The sequence below is a fragment of the Lepisosteus platostomus genome, chromosome 9, assembly GCF_059453375.1.
Source record: "Lepisosteus platostomus isolate fLepPlt1 chromosome 9, fLepPlt1.hap1, whole genome shotgun sequence".
NCBI classification, from domain to species: Eukaryota; Metazoa; Chordata; class Actinopteri; order Semionotiformes; family Lepisosteidae; genus Lepisosteus; species Lepisosteus platostomus.
In genome coordinates, this window is record NC_142619.1 from 15,842,700 (window position 1) to 15,860,751 (window position 18,052).

Genomic DNA, 18,052 nt, shown 5'->3' on the forward strand with positions numbered 1-18,052 from the left:
AGGAGCAGGAACACTTTTCATTAACTGTTTACTGCAATTGCAACTGTTACAAAAACAAGTGAAAAGATCCTGCAAGCAGATACAGTACATAGTACACGTTTTTCTCAAATAACAGCATGTTTTTGAGCTGAAAAAAAAATTTGTGATTTTACTGACTTTTGCCAATGTTGGACAGCCCTTCCCTCCTGTTTGTCCCTCCTGGGTTTACTGTATTTTCTTCTACTGCTCAAAAGTCCAGGTTTTGTAATCATTACACCAGGTTTTGCGTTGCTGTGTACTGGCCTTGGTTACAAGCACTTTCCAAATGGCAGCCCTGCCATAAATATCAGCTTTGTGAAGCTCATGACATACTGTACAGCTTTTCTTGAGACAGGGTTACAGAAGTGTAGATTCAGTTGTGAGGCTGTCAGTGTGGGTCATTGTTTTGTGGTTTTCGGCTACTATCTTGTTAAGTGTCCATCTTTCTGTGAAGGTCAGCTTCATCTTGAGACCATTGTTCCTCTTTCCAAATGCTGTTCTTCCTTGTTTGGTATATTCTACCATGATTTTTGACATTGTTCCCTTTAAGACATTAAATAATTGTTCTGTTTCTGTGACTGACAGACCTGCAATTTGGGCAAAAACTATTTAACCTCTTTCAAAATCTGTTATATTTCTCATTTCTCTTATATTAAAGTGTCTTTTTATAGCAGGCACATCTGTAGAAGTTTTAAACTGTGATTTAGTTATAAGTATTACTTTATCATTAGTTATTATTAACTGGGTGATAACTTGTTGATTTTCACCTTTTTTAATCATAGATTGAATACAAGCCTTTAAACCAATTATAATGTTATAAAACATTGATGTTATTTTCTGTAATTTCTTCGTTGGTGGGGTACCACTGGAGATAACGGAATTATATTGGGTGGAGAAAAGTTTTGTTCTTGTATTGACTTGCTATGGTTATGTTTCTGAAATATAAGAAATGGAAATAGAAATGTGTTCACAAAAAAACAACACAACGTATTTTAAAAACTTACTTGATCATACTCCGATGCCCCAGGGTATAATGGCCATCCTAGAAACAGCTCTGCGATGACACATCCTAGTGACCACATATCGATCGCTTCACAGAATGGCAGGCCAAGGATAATCTCTGGAGCTCTGCATAGAGAAGACAGAAATCCCATGTATACTCAGCATGTGTGTGGGGAAGCATGAAATCTCAGAGCAGCCAACTGTGTTATGTTGGGTTTTCATGTCAAAGCCAACAGTAAACAAATATAATAATATACAGTATCTAAGATGAATATCGCACAATTGAATATGTTAATTACTTAGTCATTCATTTACTTAGATGTTTTCAACAAGTATACCTTAAAATAGCAAAAACTATATGTCAAAATTAATCATCCCAATGATTTTTAAACCTGTAAATGTGGGACGAATTGTTTGAAATGAATTGCTTGGTAAAGGAGCATTTCAAGATGAAATAATTAATCTAATTAAAGACCACTTACAGAAACAAAGTGAAAACAATGCAGATTCTGTGTTTTAAGGTTTTGCTTTAACTGGATTAACTCTGCATCAGCTCTGCATTGCTTTGTGCAGTTAACTATTTTTTACATTCACTACATGATTTTACTGAAGGAGAGGTGTGCCTGCTGTTACATGGAGTAAGAAAATGTCATCTGTGCTCATTAATCTGGTCCTGCTTTCACATCTGCTGACCTTCTTATACTACACACATTGCAGCTTTCACTGCATGTTAGTGAAGAACTGGTTCATCAGTGATTACTTCTGTTTAGGAAAATAATGAAAAGTGCAGGAAAGGGGTTTCAATTTGGTTTGAAGCCCTTTTCAATATACTCCTAGTGCACCTACCAAACTAAACAACAAAAGAGTTATTGCTGACGACTTCAACATAGCTTGTTGGACATTCAGAGCTTATTTTTGGATTAGGAAGTGACTTTATCACCAATTAAGACCCTTGCATATGAAGACATACAGTAATACTTATAAACATTAAGTTAAAATTATGTTGCTATTAATTGGAAAAAATATCAATTTTGTTGGAGTAAATGCAATGAAAGCATTGTTTGCTCTTCAACAAATTTAATCTCAGTGTTCTGATTAAGGTCCTGGCTCTTGCTATTGTCAAATTTTAAATTACATAAACTGTAGGATTTCTCAACACCATGAACATCCCACCCCCCACACATACCAACACTCATATCAAGGTACTCAAAACCTTTTTTATCCTGTTATTTTATGATACAAAAAGAAGATACAAAAGATGAGAAACTCATTAAAATGGGTCTATTCAACCTGACTAGTAAATGTGACAATTAGCTGTTACAAAACTTGGCTGCTCATAATTTATAATTTAACGTGAGTTGTTATCATCAGGTTTTTGAAGATTCTGAGCAATATGAATCAAAGACTGTACCCTGCCAAATGTATGTTGGTTTAGTCTCAACCAAATAAAGCTGCAGATAAAAAGGTGGGGGGTTTGGGTAAACTGCTAGTGCTCATAATGAATATACAGTGACTTGCAAACGTTTTCTCTCTTTTCCAATGACGCTCCATTTTATTGAATTGCATAAGTATTCACCTGCATTGCTATGATCAACTTAAATGAGTTTAGATGCCTACATTTAATTGACACATCACACAATCAGCTGAATGTCCTCTGTCCAATAATAGTGGTGAACAAGATTTCAGATAAAATATAACTGTCCCTGTAAGGTCCTTCGGTCATGTATTGAATTTCAAGCAAAGTTTCAACCACAAAAACAATTTATGAAAAATTAAAGTTAAAACTCTTAAAAGGTACACATCAGGAGAATGATATACAAAATAAAAGATACTGGCTATAGTGAAGTAGATTGATAAGGAGTGGAAGGTGTATCATACCAACCAGATACTGCGTAGATCAGGCTGTGTCCAAAAAGAGCAGCTGCTTAGAGATGCCACCCATGAGGCCAATAGCAACTTTGAAAAAGTAAATGAGATGGGCGAAAAAGTTGAGTCAACAATATCCCAGTCATTCCACATTGTTGGCCTCCATGGTAGATTGGCATTCCTATCTCAAATTCCATATGGAGTTTGCAACAAAGCATTTAAGCGTTTTAAGCACGAAGTAAATTTGGCAAAAGGTTTTGCGGTCATATGAGATAAAATTGGAACTTTGTAGTCTAAATACAAAGCATTACATTTGGCCCAACATAGTGCATTATTAATTCAATTTCATTCAATTCAACTGAAGTTTTATTATCCTCTGGAGAAAATTTGTTTTGCAGCAAAATTATGCCCAGCAAAACAATACAACAAAAGTGAATATCATCAACTAACAGTTCAGGAGAATTTCAGGAGATAAAAGAATTAAATTATTTAGAATGAAATTGCAGAGGGGATAACAAAAATTCCTTTGTCTATTCCTGTTACACCTTGGGGCAGAGAGACATCTCCCAGATGGGAGAAGTGCAAATTCACAGCGGAGGGGGTGTGTACTGCATAATGCTGTCAGCCTCCTTTAGAACTCTAAAGAATGTTTAGTCATGTACAGTATGTTTTACAGTCAACACCATCCCTGGTGTTAAGCACGATAGTGGCAGCATTATGGGATAGGGCTCTTTCTAGTCAGCAGGGACTGGGAAGCTTGAGAATATGATAGATGAAGTAAAGTATAGGCAAATCATTGATGCATATATGCTTCAGTCTGCTAAAGATCTAAAACTGGGATGAAAAGTCAGCTTTTAGCAGGACAATGACCTTCTTTTCAAAGCTGAAGCTTCACTGGAGTGGCTTAACAAGAAACCGAATGTCCTCAAGTGGCTCAGTTAAAGCCATGACATGAGTTAAATATAAAGGCTGTGGCCAACCTTGAAAACTGCTGTCCATAAAGGATCATCAACCAACTTGACAGAGCTAGAGCAAGCTTGGAAACAAGAAATGTGCCAGAATATTCACATTTTGCCACATATTTCTGTGGTGTCCAAAGGTGGTGTAGAATTAGCCATAATGAATTGTAGAGGTACAGTATTAAAATATTAACTGACTGCAATGGGGGGGGGGCAGCTTTAAGTAAGTTTTTCGATTTTTCACTTTGCTGTACTGTAGCTTGCTGACTTGTCATAGTGCTTATGATAAATATTCCAGACAAATATCCACAACAACATGACATCAAAAGGGTTACCAGTTTGTCTCAGTTACAAGTTTTCAAAATCCAATAGCATCTCCTGGAACTTTGTTTTACTTTAAAACCACAACAGATGAAATCAGTTTATACAGACCAAGAATTCTGGTGCTCCATAAAGTCCAATCCACTAATATGGTTTCTGGTTCTTTTATTGAACAATAATATTTTTAATGTTAGGCTTACATCACACTTTTATATTAACTCAAGTGCTGACATAAGACTTTGATCTCATTATAAATTTTCAATAGCAGCTCCATAATTAAGACTTAGACAATCTATGGAAAAGTACATAACTAATAAATCTGCATGAAGTCTGAGCTTGTTGAACTTTCCCATGAGGTAAAGCATCTCAAAAGGAACTGCAATTGACAACACTGACTGCAGTAGGCAAATGTGGAACCAATTATGTGATGCAAACAAAACCACACAAATTAGTCTTGGAACAATCTTCACCCTAACTTTGAAAATTAAAAAAATCCCCTTTCCCAGAACGGGAATTTAAGTCATGAATCCACCTGGTATTTTATGGCAGAAATGGATAAGATAAAACAGTACTGAATAAGCTGTAAAACAGTATTTCAGGTTATTAAACAAGGCCCTCGCTGAGCTAAATGGACCCAGGATCCACTGTCAGCTCAATAAGGAAAAATCTGAGTAAATGGCACATTCCACTAACTTCATGAATCTGCCCTAAAACTAGATTGCTTAAAATATTTGAACTATTGTTTCTCATTCTGCAGTATATTTGTTTTACTAATAACAATCTGAAAACAAGTCAGATGTACACAGATTAAACAGGGTAAAAGGTTTTTGGGACAACATTCGCAACATTCAATAATGAATTTTGACTTTAAACCACTTCACTAGTTGTACTTGTGATGGCAACATCTAACAAACAGTCCAAAATAATAATATAATTAAAAATCGAATAATGTACTACATGACCTAAAAATACATTCTAGCATCCCTTTTCAAATAATTTTCTGGACAATACATGGCAAGACTGGAGTAGGGAGAATTAAAGTGCATAGTGTGTATGCGTGCAAATCCCAACATTTCAATCATATAAGTGACTACATCAATATTGTGAAAAACAGTAACAGATTTAATACTCAGAAATAGATTTCATGCTCAAAAAGTAACATTATACATTTAGGTAGCTTCTTTAGGCAACTTTTTTTAACTGATAGTTGCTGCTTCCTCTCTTCTCCAGTTTAACTGTGTGAGTATCCAGAAATTCGTCCGGAGTTATTGATAATGTGTGATCTGTGCACCTGTGTGAGACTTATTGTTTGCAGACTTTAATTTTTAGTGCAGTCATTTCTGTTTGCTGCACACTTCCTGTTTTGCCATGTTTGACATGGTTATTGATGCAGATAGCTTGCTACACTGATTTGAGTAAAATGCTAATGTGCTACTTAAAGCTACAAACATCATTGTGGAGGGTGGAATTTACAAATTCAAGACCCAACAGTTGTGCAAAGTGACATAGTGTAACTAACAAAAATGATCCCTTAATTCAGTTTCTGTGACTGTGAAAAATCTTAAATGAAAGACAATCTTAACCTTCTTAAGAGGTGATCTTAAGAACTACCAACACTGGGCTACACTGGGACATATACAGTATTTAACTTCATTCTTTACTGTTTATTTCTTGTTTAAATACAGCAAAAATGTTTTACATTTTTACATGCAATATTGCTTTCTCTCTTTTGGTCTCATGTCTACATTTTACTTGTGCTTACAATTCATTATAATTCCTTTTTTGCAACTGGATAAAGATTTTCAACAGTTTAAAAAAGTACTTTCTTTCTCCTTATATTGTTCCTAATTGATTTATTAAAAAGGCTTATTCCCCCAATTCTTGGGATAAACCTGTGCTGCACTTCAAGTGTTTGAAAAGACGAGATCTGTACAGGCACTTCCAAATGCATGGACAAACTAGGTAAGAAATCAGTTATTAACTACCATTTAAGTTAATGCATGATGACATTCCTATTGGTTTTTCCAAGTTGTGAGGACAGTTTAAGCCTGTATTATGAATTATAATTAATATTTGAATTTTTGCAGTCTGTACATTCTCCTAACACCATATCTTTTGAATGTTTTAAGTCTGACCCATATAGATTCTGAAACACTTGATATTCTAGGCTAAATTCCTACGTCTGAAGAGTTTTTGACTTAAAGTGCTGTCACCCCCCTCCATTTTTCCAGTCTCTCTTACAGTGCATATCTACTCATGTGCTAGTGTGCTACTGCACATCCTGCATTTTGTTCCTTGTTTTCCTAGCATTTAGGTAGAATTTATGCACTTAATGACCTGGTTCTCTGATGTCTTGTTTGGATCTTCCCTTTATATTTGTTTGGGTTTTGCATTCTAGTTTAAAAGTTTTTAATTTTCTCAGTAAATCTTTGTGCCAAAACGACAAATTCCCGTCTCATTTAGATGTGATCTATCACACCTGTACAGGACAAGGAAGGACAAAACTTTATATTAAATAGTATTAGCATAGAAGAGGCAGAGATTCCAGCACTAGAAGATCAATTTACTGTGCCAATGCTATTCTATTCATTTTACTTAAAGCAACAGATGTGATATAATACGACATTAACAAAACTCTTCCAAAGACATTTCATGACAGTGTCCATGGAATGGAAGGTCACAAATATATATACATATAAAATGTAACAAAATATACCAAGTAATGAAACCAATAAGTCTTAGGTCTATTATATGTAAGATTTTGAAAGCATTATTATTATTATTATTATTATTATTATTATAACAGAATGGTCTATATGAAAATAACAGCCTAGGGGGCAAATGTAGCGGTGAGGCTTATTAATAAGGCAGAATTAAGTGTTTCTGAGCTTCCCAAATGAGGCCCCATTTCTCTGTTCATCTCTGTGGTGCAGCCACAGAGAAACCATTCATGCAAGATGTTTTCTTTTGATAAGGACAGCTCCCAAAGGGGGATGCACTTAGCTAAGCCTGGCTATCATGATCAATGGTCACCCATTGGCGCCTATCTGTCTAGGGAGTGCCAGTTGGACATCTGGACTGCATTACTAAGTGTCAGGACTAAGTGACTCATATCTCACCTTGATCAACCAATCAGGGACTGGTAGGGCCGAGTAACCCACGTGGGACTCTGATGCCCATGGAACTTTCAGCCAATCAATGAGCTGAAGTTCCTCCAGGTAAAACAGGCAACACAGAGAGCCTGGGAGATTCAGATTCAGATTCAGATTCAGATTCAACAAGATTCAGAAGGGATTCTGGAGAGGATTCTGTGGACTGTTCTAAAGGGAATTCAAAGGAGAATTCCAGGGCAGGACGGCCCAGGAGCAGAAGGCTCCCAAGGGCAGGACATCCTCGCAGCGCGCCTCCTGACCATCCTGAGACTCAGCCCGGACAACCACGGAACGGCCAGTGTGTCCGAGTGCCAGAACTTTCCTTTGTTCTAAGAGTCTAGAGTGGAGGTTGCCAGAGAGTAACCAGCAGCAGGCCTCGTGAACAGGTCGGAATTGTGGACAGCTGAATCACTATTCAGAACTAGCTCTTCATTAGGAACGAACCGGTCCTCTTCCTGACTTGCTGGGACCCACAGTCATCTTTTCTCCTGTGCACAAACTTTGCTAGTTAAAGCCAACACTAACTAGCCGGTCAGTGAGCATCAGCAGCGCACCGTCGCAAGCCGCACAGCACAGCCTGATACCGAGCCAGAGAGCGCGGATTGGACAGCAACAGCCTGCAACTGTTTCTTTGTGCCCGCAGAAGATCTGAATCCCCAAAGATTGGATGAGTATTCAACTTCAATGCATTACAGCTCAAGAATTCAATTGTTATCCCAACCAGTTGATATCAATTTAATTCCTAAGAGTTATGTACTTGTTTCGAGTATCTAATGTAGAAGTTATAACCAAGTTCATTTATGAAACGGTCTTAATGAATGATATACTGAACGTATGTCCTCTTGATATGTGTAACACTTCGTAACTGATTGAATATATATCTTTTGTATTCTGATAACCCTCTCGATAAGATCTGTTAGTTTAAGGCATATTCTATGTATTAATAAATGTATCCTCGTGTATTAGTACCTGTGTGTGTGCGTTGTTTGAGTTATGTCGCATGGTTGGACTCTAAAGCCATCAAAAGAATCAACTTTGTGATTTACTGCTACGATTAATAATTGTCTCAGTAAATGCCCAAACCCTACAGAACTGGTGCCTTCAGAGAGCCACTAACATTACATATTTGGCGTCCCTGAAACGGCTATGAATCACTACACAAACAACATTGGTTATAAAAAGATGGGTTTTGCTTAACTAACTCTGAGTCAGTTCAATGTGAGTTCTTGGGAAACATTAGTAATGGATACACACAGAGCATACAATATGGTATATTTACTGAAAATTTTCAGGAAGGTTTTGACAAATCTGCTCATAAAACACTCATTCCTAAACTGCAGGCAGTTTAAGATTTAATGTATTTGATCTGAGAACTAGATTATTTGTCTATGGTTTGAGAACTAGTTTATGGCTTGAAAACAGTGCAGATAAGATATGATAAAGATTTAGATTGAATTCAAGACTGGACCAACTGCCAGATCATGTTTAATGCTGACGAGTGAAGAATATTAAATGCAGGTTACAAAAACAAACAATACAAAACATGAAACACTGTGCTGGAAGAAAAAAAAGAAGTTTATGTTGACAAATCCTTGAAATCTTGAAGCCTTTTGAAGCCAACAGAATGTTATAATAACATTAAAATAATAGAAATTGAATAAAGGGTCAATGTATAGTATCTGTCCAATGAACTAGTAAGACCATATTTAAAATAATGTGTACAAGAAGCTGGATGAAAGCCTCAGATCAGTTAGCTGCTAGCAACCTAGCTGAATGACCTCATCTTTTTTTGCAGCCTATGTTCTTATTTTTAGCATGGACCTAACTGTCAGAATCCAGTAGGGCTGATTCGGACCCTGTGCGGACCTGGAGTGACAAGTTGAGAGAGAGAGTGCGAAGTCCAAATCGTAAGGCAATACTGTGGCCAAGAAGGAGGGCAGAGATCTGTAATCCAGAGAGCTGAGTCCGAAAACCAAATCCGATCCATGAGGCAGGTGCGTAGTTGATGGGGAGGCTATATCCGTAAACCAAGAGTCGGAGGAGATTTCCAAATCCAAATCGTGAAGAAGGTCCATGGTCGGTGGTAAGGCACAATCCGTAATCCAAAAGTTGCTAGACAAACAGGCGAAAGGAGTAGCTCTGGTGAGTGAAACTCAATAGTGAGCACTGAAAAGATGTGGCAGAAATGTTAAAGTAGGGAGAAAGGGGAAAAATATTGTAAGGTTGGATAATTGATTAATTGCAGTGAACAGTGCATGTTGGAATGCGGTGGCAAGTGCGTGGGAGTGCGTGGATGCATGGTGACTCTGACACTACCCCCCCTCCTCAGGGGTGGCTCCCAACACCCAAATTGGATGATCTGGAGAGGTGCGATGAAATTCCACAATAAGATCATGGTCCAAAATGTCCTTTTTGGGGACCCAAGATCTCTCCTCTGGGCCGTTTCCCTGCCAGTCCATGAGGAATTGCCTCAGTGAAGGTGAGCGTCCAGGATCTTGTTCACTGTGAAAGTAGGTAAGCCATCAATAAGATGAGGGGGAGGAGGAGATGGCTGCCATCTGGAGAGAGGAGATCTACAGTAAGGTTTGAGGAGGGAAATGTGAAAGGTGGGGTGGATTCTAAGGGTCGGGGGCAGGGAGTGGCGATACGTGACAGGAGTTATGTGGGAGAGGATCCGGAATGGGCCAATAAAACAGGGCCCCAATTTGTGGGAGGGTTGCCATAGTTGGAAGTTCTTAGTGGAGAGCCAAACAAATTGTCCTCTCCTTAGCCAAGAGAAGGGTCGTCGTCAGCGCTCAGCCATGGTCTTATGTCGACGAGCAGTCCTCAAGAGGGTGACCCTAGCGTGTTTCCAAATCTTCTGCAGAGTGGAGATGTATTGTGATACAGAAGTGACCTCCAAGTTGGGAGGGGCGGTTGGTATCAGTGAAGGTTGGTAGCATAGGGCACAATAAAAGGGTGACATCCCCGTGGAGGAGGTGTAGAGGGAGTTCTGTGCATACTCGGCCCAGGGAAGTAGTGAAGCCCAGTCGTCATGGGATACAGAGATGTACTGTCAGCCCTCAGGAAGATTAGGAGATCTTGATTAATCCGCTCTGCCTAGCCATTGGCTTCAGGGTGATACCCCATGGTGAGTGAAGCGGAAGCTCCAAGGGCCTTGCAAAAGGCCCCCCAAAACTTCGAAGTAAACTGAGGACCCCTGTCAGAAACTACATCTTTTGAAATGCCATGCAGCCTGAAGACATGAAGAACGAAAAGATCAGCCATTTCCCGGGCCGAAGGTAGGGTGGGGAGTGGGACAAAATGGGCAAATTTGGAAAAATGATAAATAATGACCACTATAATAATGTTGACCTGACTTTAGGGAAGGTCAGTGAGAAAGTCAACAGAGAGGTGAGACCTGGGACGTTCGGGGCAGGGAGAGTTTGGAGGAGTCCAGCCTTCTACAAATGAAAAGAGTTGATCTGGGCGCATACAGGACATGCCCTCACATTCTGCGTGACATCATCCTTCAGGGAAGGCCACCAAAAGTCCCTGGAGACAAATTCAAGGGTTCGATTAATTCCAGGATGTCCGGCAAAGCGGGAATCGTGGCCCCACTGTAAGACAGCAGAACGGAGGGCGCTGACGACAAAGAGCCCGTCCGGAGGACACCGGAGGGGGGGTAGGGGCTGGTCCTTCAAGTCACGCCCAACCTGATCCTCGATATCCCAATGGATAACCGCGATGATCCTGTCAGGCGGGTTAATGGGTTCAGGAGGATAGTCAGACTCGGGTGGGTTGTGGAGACGGGAGAGAGCGTCGGCCTTGATGTTCTTGGAACCCAGGGTGTAGGTGATGAAGAAACGGAACCTAGAGAAAAAAGACCAGCAGGCTTGGCGGGGATTAAGTTGGTTGGTCGACTGGATATAAGCCAGGTTCTTCTGATTGGTGAAAATGGTGAAAGGATGCTGGGCCCCCTCTAGTGTCTAGTATTCCAGTGTCTAGTATTCCATTCCTCCAGGGCAAGCTTGATGGTGAGAAGCCCCCTGTCCCCAACATCCTAATTGATTTCCGCAGGGCACAGTCTTCTAGACAAAAAGGCAAATGGGTGCAAGGTACCTCTATCCCCATGGTGTTGAGACAGAACAGCACCCATGCCAAGACTGGAGGCATCTACTTCAAGGACGAAGGGGAGGGAAGGGTCAGGGTGACAGAGAAGTGGGGTTGAGGTGAAAAGCCGTTTAAGGCGTAGGAAAGCCTTGTCTGCCTCGGGGTTCCACTTTCCCTGGCTAGGACCCTTATGAGTGAGGGCAATAATGGGGGTGACCACAGAGCTGAAATTCCGAATAAACCAACGGTAGAAGTTAGCGAAGCCCAGGAAGCGCTGAACCTGTTTCAGTTTTCTGCGGGTTGGCCAGTCCGTGATGATCGTCGTCTTGGAGGAATCCATCTCCACTCTGGCAGGAGAGTACATAACATGAAAAATGCATTTTTCCAATTTAGCATAAAGCTTGTTCTGGATGAGATGACGAAGGACTTTACGAACAAGGGTGATGTACTCCTGAGGGTTGCGAGAGAAAACTAAAATGTCATCCAGGTAAACCAGAAGAAATTTATGCAGAACACCCCTGAAAAAGTCATTAATAAAACTCTGAAATATGACAGGGGGGTTGATGAGATATTTGTAACCTGATATTCATTATGGCTGTGCGTGGTATAAAAGCCGTTTTCTACTCTTCTACTCATCGCCCTCGCGGATGAGGATCAGATTATAGGCGCCGGAGAGGTCTAATTTAGAAAAAATAGTGGCGCCCCGTACCAATTCCAGAGATACGAGAATGAGAGGCAGGGGGTAACAGTTATAGACGGTACAGATGCAGCCATTCAAAATGCACGGTAAAACCTTGTACCGGGCAAACTTATCTTTTTAATTTAATTTGACTCATTCACGCATGAATGATAATTGATTAACTGCGGTGAACAGTGCACATTGGAATGCGGCAGCGAGTCATGGTGACTTTGACACTAACTTTGTTACTCTAAAGACGCTGACACAGGTCTTCATTACAGCCTCTATGAAATAATTAGCTGTAAAAACAGGAATCTACTGTCATTGTTCTAAAAGTATGTGTTTCAAGATACTTGAAAAATATTTGCAGAAATGTGCTTAAAAAATGAAAAAAAGATTGAATGCAGAAAAGAACTCTTCACTTCAGCTGGGAGTTTACAGTGGTGAGTACAGAGTCAGGTTCTCAAGACCCATAACAGTGCAGTACGGAGAGCAGGGCTCACACTACAGTCAGCACATTTTTTATTGGAGCTGCAGCAAAGGAGATGCCGCGTGGGAGGGTTTCCCAACACAATAAACAGTCCAAGCTCAGCAAGTTGCAGATGCTGTACCCTGGGGAACAGTAAACATGTGGGTGGTACAGCATGTGCAGGGGAGTGCCCAGCCACATTAGATTCAGGTTATCTGCAGGAACAAAAAACCGAGATAGAGTGTGGGCTGAGCACCCAGAGGTCTATCTTTGACAGAGCGCTTCACTCCTCTTGCAGCAGCACACAAGCTTGGTCATTTATCTGAAACTGTCAAAAAACACAGCTTCCTGCGTAAAGAAGATTGGCAGCTGCAGAACATACTGTACTGAGTGGGACGCCAAGGTTGGCGCAATTCTCCTTGAGCAACTGGGCTCTCACTGGAGTACTGCATCAATGTCATGATCTGTGTTCTATACTAAAAGCAGAGCTTTTAAACACAGGTCATTTGATTTTCAAATGAGAATCGGCTCATAGCAATATAATAAACAGGTCTATGTGGTGTTTTATGCAGAGAATACAATATCTGCAAACACACTGTTAACGGTGCTCTTCCACCTAACAGCACAAAGAATTATCCAGTCTTTATAATTAAAATAATAATTTTGTATAATATCTGTAGTAACTTTATTCTACAAGAAATAAGGCTTTCACATACTTCTCCACCCCCACTGTAACATTCCCTGGAGAGTTGAGGCTGTAAGAAGCTTGATTAACAATAGAATGCGGCCCAGAAGCCTTCGATTTGCATGCGTATCAGGAGACATTATCTGGATTTCCTACTGAAAGCCAATTAGGATTTAAATTGAGAAGCCCTATTTGCATTTTTGAATCATAAGCCCTAGCAGTGTGCAAATATTATTTACTGTTTTCTTTAAGGAAGCCCTCCGCACCAATTCAGCCTCCTGCATGACTCCTCGTTTTCAGAAACACTGACGTCTCACAGCCTCACTGCCTTGGAGACCACATTTCTGCAGAGTCTGGAACCTTTCATTTTAAAGCTTCATTACAACACTTGAAAAGTAGGAACATCAGTAAAAATGGACATGAACTTCTGCCCTCCTCCTGACACACACTTGCAATCTGCATGGACAATTAGGTCAGGCATTATTCAATGAGAACACTAATTTTGGACACTCTGTTTTGGACATTCACAGTACTGGCATTTTAATATTCAGTGCTGAAACTTATGCAGAGCCTGATGTCAGTAATAAGGAGCTTTAAAAGTTTGTCCAGGTTATACTTTACCAATCACAATTAATTAGAAAGCTCAGCCTGATTAAAGGTCACTATCTCCCTGTAATACTAACATGGAAAACTCCAGATGCCAACACTTGATCCCACTGCCCTTGGTTTTGCCATACAATGCTCCACTGAAGTCCACATGACAGATTTATATAAAAGCACTGTTTACCAGCTGCTCTTGAAATAAAACTGCACATGCAAATTAACAAATGCAAAATGTTTCTTCAATGAAACTTTACCTGGAACATAACTGGGAGTAGTACTGGCAAGGAAAACAACTAAAGTAACAAATTACCATCTAGTTTGATCACAGAATGCTGAATTTATACAATTGACATGGAAATTGTGTGTTAAATATGCTTGGTGTGCTTATATGGATGTGACAGGGCTCTGTCATATTAGTATAAGTAAAATGTCAAAAACCGGCTTGGGATCTTCACATTCTAAGGTTCATTCGGTTTCAATATGCAGGCAGGAACTATACACAAGTAAGACGAATGTTTCCTCCTGAAAAAAGAATGCGTCCTTCCTCACAGACCAACACCCAGACTATCTCCCTCCTGCTTTCAAACCATGAAAAAGCCATTATGGAGACTGTTTATCTAACCCTGTCCTGTTGACGTTGCAGTGTTCTGAAAGCCCTGTTCTATTTACAGGCCTTGTGATCTTCTGGCTCAGGCAGCAAGGAAAGGAGATGCAGTCCTTTCTTTAATGACACAGCCTCTGGAAAACACATTAGAGGCAAAAAACATCTAACAGGATGGCTTTGGATTGTTCACGCATGCAGATTACAGATAGCTCAGGAATGTGCAGTTAACTGGTATCCAGACACACTTATTCTATCAGCTAGTTTTTCATCAAGTTATCTAGTATAGCACACTGTATTGTAAGTATGTACTTAAATTGATCCATCTGCAATAAGGTGTACCTAAATATAGTAAGTTTATTAAAACACTCACCACAAGGCTAATGTTGAATAAACGTTGTTTACCTGATACAATAAAGAATAAAAAATAGGTGATGCTTTCATTCTGATGCAATGTTAAACAGAGGTCCTGACTACTTGAATCATTAAGGAGTTTGTTGCAGTGTCCTGCTAAATTCAATTTAGGGCTTGTTCAATCTGGCCTGTGTATATTTTTCCTTTAACTCAAATTTAACTTTAACTGTAATTCAATTGGTAAAGAAATGTCTCACTTTTCTACATCTTCAGGTGTGTAATTATTGTAGCACATAACCAAGGTGCATTCTACACTTCAGGGGTGGATGAATTTTATTTCCATAAAAATGGATACTTAAAAATAAGAATATTATGAAATATAGGGAATTATTATTTACTCATTCTGACAAATGGACAGTGCAAAGTATCAGTTGAACAGAAACAAAAACAAGACTTAATTCATCTGGAAGGTGTCTTATAGCTGTGAGGTTGATATTAATCAATGCTAAAAGAGATCAATTAAAAAGACAAGAACTATAATTGAAATTGATATTCACAATACATACAATACATTGATATTCAAAATACAATTTTGTAGTTGCAGTAACACCTGTCTAAATTAAAAAATCCTTCAATGGTGACAGAAATTAATATGAAAACTGATTCACACAGCTAAAACCATGATATATTGTAGTAGTTTCTTAAGTAGTGGTTTTGTTTCAGGAACAGAAAAACAGAGAAACTTACGTGAATCAGTGACTTCTTTATAACCATTGTTCTTTCAGGCAAATGACTACTGAATATATTTTTCAGTAAAGACAGTTGCTAAGTCAATTTAATCTTAATATTCATGCTTTAAAATGACGTGTTAGTAAATGTAGACTTAAAAAACCTTTGTATTTGATAAACTACACAATTTGCTTTGAAGCACAAAATGCTTGACTGGGAACAGGAAAAAGCTCAGTGTTCACAATGTTTGTTTTTTTTTAGTATGTTTTCCTTATAAATATTAAAAACGTGAAAGAAAAAACACTGCTTCTGAATTATTCAAATTCTGCTTTAGAGGTTAATCACAGAGAACATAATTTAAATGTTTAATCTAGTATATGTGTTTTGTATACTTTTGTATAACTTTTACATTTAATTTTATCTACAGAATGTGCCTTCTTTCCCTGGTCAAGTGGTTCCCACCATTGAAATAAGATATATATATATGAAGTAATATATATATTACACTTGAATTAATATGCAAAGAATATAAAATATGTGTGATACAATTCTTTTTCACTACTCCACAAATCTACTTTTTCTGTGTTCCCATTGCAGGGATTTCCCAAGCTAAACAATCATTTGGCTTCCACATTTTTTTGCATAAACTCAAATGAGAGGGGAACCCATTTACCACTTCTAGCTTGTTTGGTAGTTATCAGGATTCAAGAATCTAATCCAGACATTTCTTGACATAAACCAGGGTATCAACTTCAACTTTATGGCTAGCTACATTGTGCCTCATTTTCCATGTTTTAAATGCACTTTCACATTGTTTATATTTCTTTTTCTCGGCTTGTGTTTCACTGACGAATCTGAAAAAGCCCATAGAGCTAATTTTCAATGACTTTGAGGATTTGCCAGTCATAGTAGGACATTCCCTGAAGCCCCAGCATGTGTCTGGTTGCTCATCTCTGGACAGGTTCCAGAACAACAATATTTTTCCATAATGTGGTGACCAAAATTGTACACAATATTCTAAATGAGGCCTCATTTGTGCATTTGTAACTGTAGTTTTTAATAACACCCCTTAGGTTCCACACTTTTAATCATATATTAAGTTCTACAATTTTAATTATATACCCTAGTATTTTGTTTACCTTTTTAAATATCTTAGCCACATTCTCGAGGAGTAAATCAAAAGCTAAAAATATGTTGTTCATTTCTTCTTTGGTGAACACCTGAGTGAAATACACGTTTAGTACATAAGCCACTTCTCTCACTTCCCATTATTGTTCCGGAAGTATTTTACGTCATTCTTAATGGTTTTTTGATGTTGATTACATAAAGAACATCTAACTTTCCTTTAAATTTTACCCAATGTAAAAATATTTTCAATTTTATTTCTTGGCATAATATCCATTTTTGCTTGTTTTGTTATCATTTTGTTTGTGCTTGCAATTCACTGGACTTCTTTTCTTTAACTAGATTCTTTAAGCATTTTTTAAAGTGCTTTCTGTTCAGTCGTATTTTTCCTGAGTGAATTCTTAAGTCATTTGGAATACCGTTTTTTAGCTGTTGATATACTAGATTAAATATATATTGATATACAGCCTAGCATGTGACATTCATTGTGTTCTGAAGACTTGAAGACCTAAAGAATAAAAAGGTCAATGTCTTATCTTAAAGTATTAAAACAGTGATCTAATCCAGGGGTCTTCAGCCACTGGTTAGATTGAGGCTCCCCTGGTCTGGAGACCTTTAATCCAGTTATTCAATCCAGTCCATGAATTAAGCAAGTAAACTTCTGAATTAATGGAACTTCAATCCAAACGATACTAATATTTTGATTCAAAAAGGTCATTAAATTATTTATTTTAACAACTGAATAACTGAATTAAATCAGTCAAAATTGAATCAGAATTAAATTGATCCAGGATGTTTGATTTAGTCAGGACTTACAGTATAAAACTTAATTGACAGGTTCTCCAAGACCAGGGTTGAACAAGGAGAACAAGGATATTAAAAGACAGATCAAAAGTATTTAATAACTAATAAGTGTAGTGATTTATAGCAGCATAAAATTGTTGATCTTTACATTCTGTTTGTGACAAATTGTCTTTTTCAATGTGTCTTTAATGACAGATTAGTCATTAATTGTTACAAATGAATTGTTACAAAACAGTATATACAGTATCATATTTGCCTTAGCAGTTTGGGTTATATTAAAGATAAGACTAAAACTTTTTTTAAGTGAAATCCTGCATTAGGGTAGAAATACAATAACTGGAATCTTAGAGCTGAAATTCACTCCCCTGCATAAATATTGTAGGTAAATTGGATTTTATGGTGTAGGATTTGGTGTTGAGAAAGCACTACAAAAAACAAAACCTGGGAGACACTGCATTTATAAATTAATTGTACAATAACTCCCTTTATCTTCTCAATGAAAGCTTCAAAAAAGTTACTCTTTGAAGATTTGTTGAAATTCAAACATTATCATTCTTACACATCAAGATTGTGAAAAAATAAATAAATTAAAG

General features: G+C 38.2%; 1 protein-coding gene across 3 annotated transcripts in view; it reads right to left on the bottom strand.

Annotated features, from left to right (window-relative positions):
- hipk2 (homeodomain interacting protein kinase 2) overlaps nt 1–18,052 on the bottom strand; it is a 115,690-nt gene that overhangs the window by 32,628 nt on the left and 65,010 nt on the right. For all 3 annotated transcript variants that reach the window (XM_088646943.1, XM_088646942.1, XM_088646944.1), the window contains exon 3: nt 1,023–1,146. In XM_088646943.1, the coding sequence (XP_088503069.1) occupies nt 1,023–1,146 (124 nt within the window). The remainder of the gene's footprint in view (nt 1–1,022; nt 1,147–18,052) is intronic.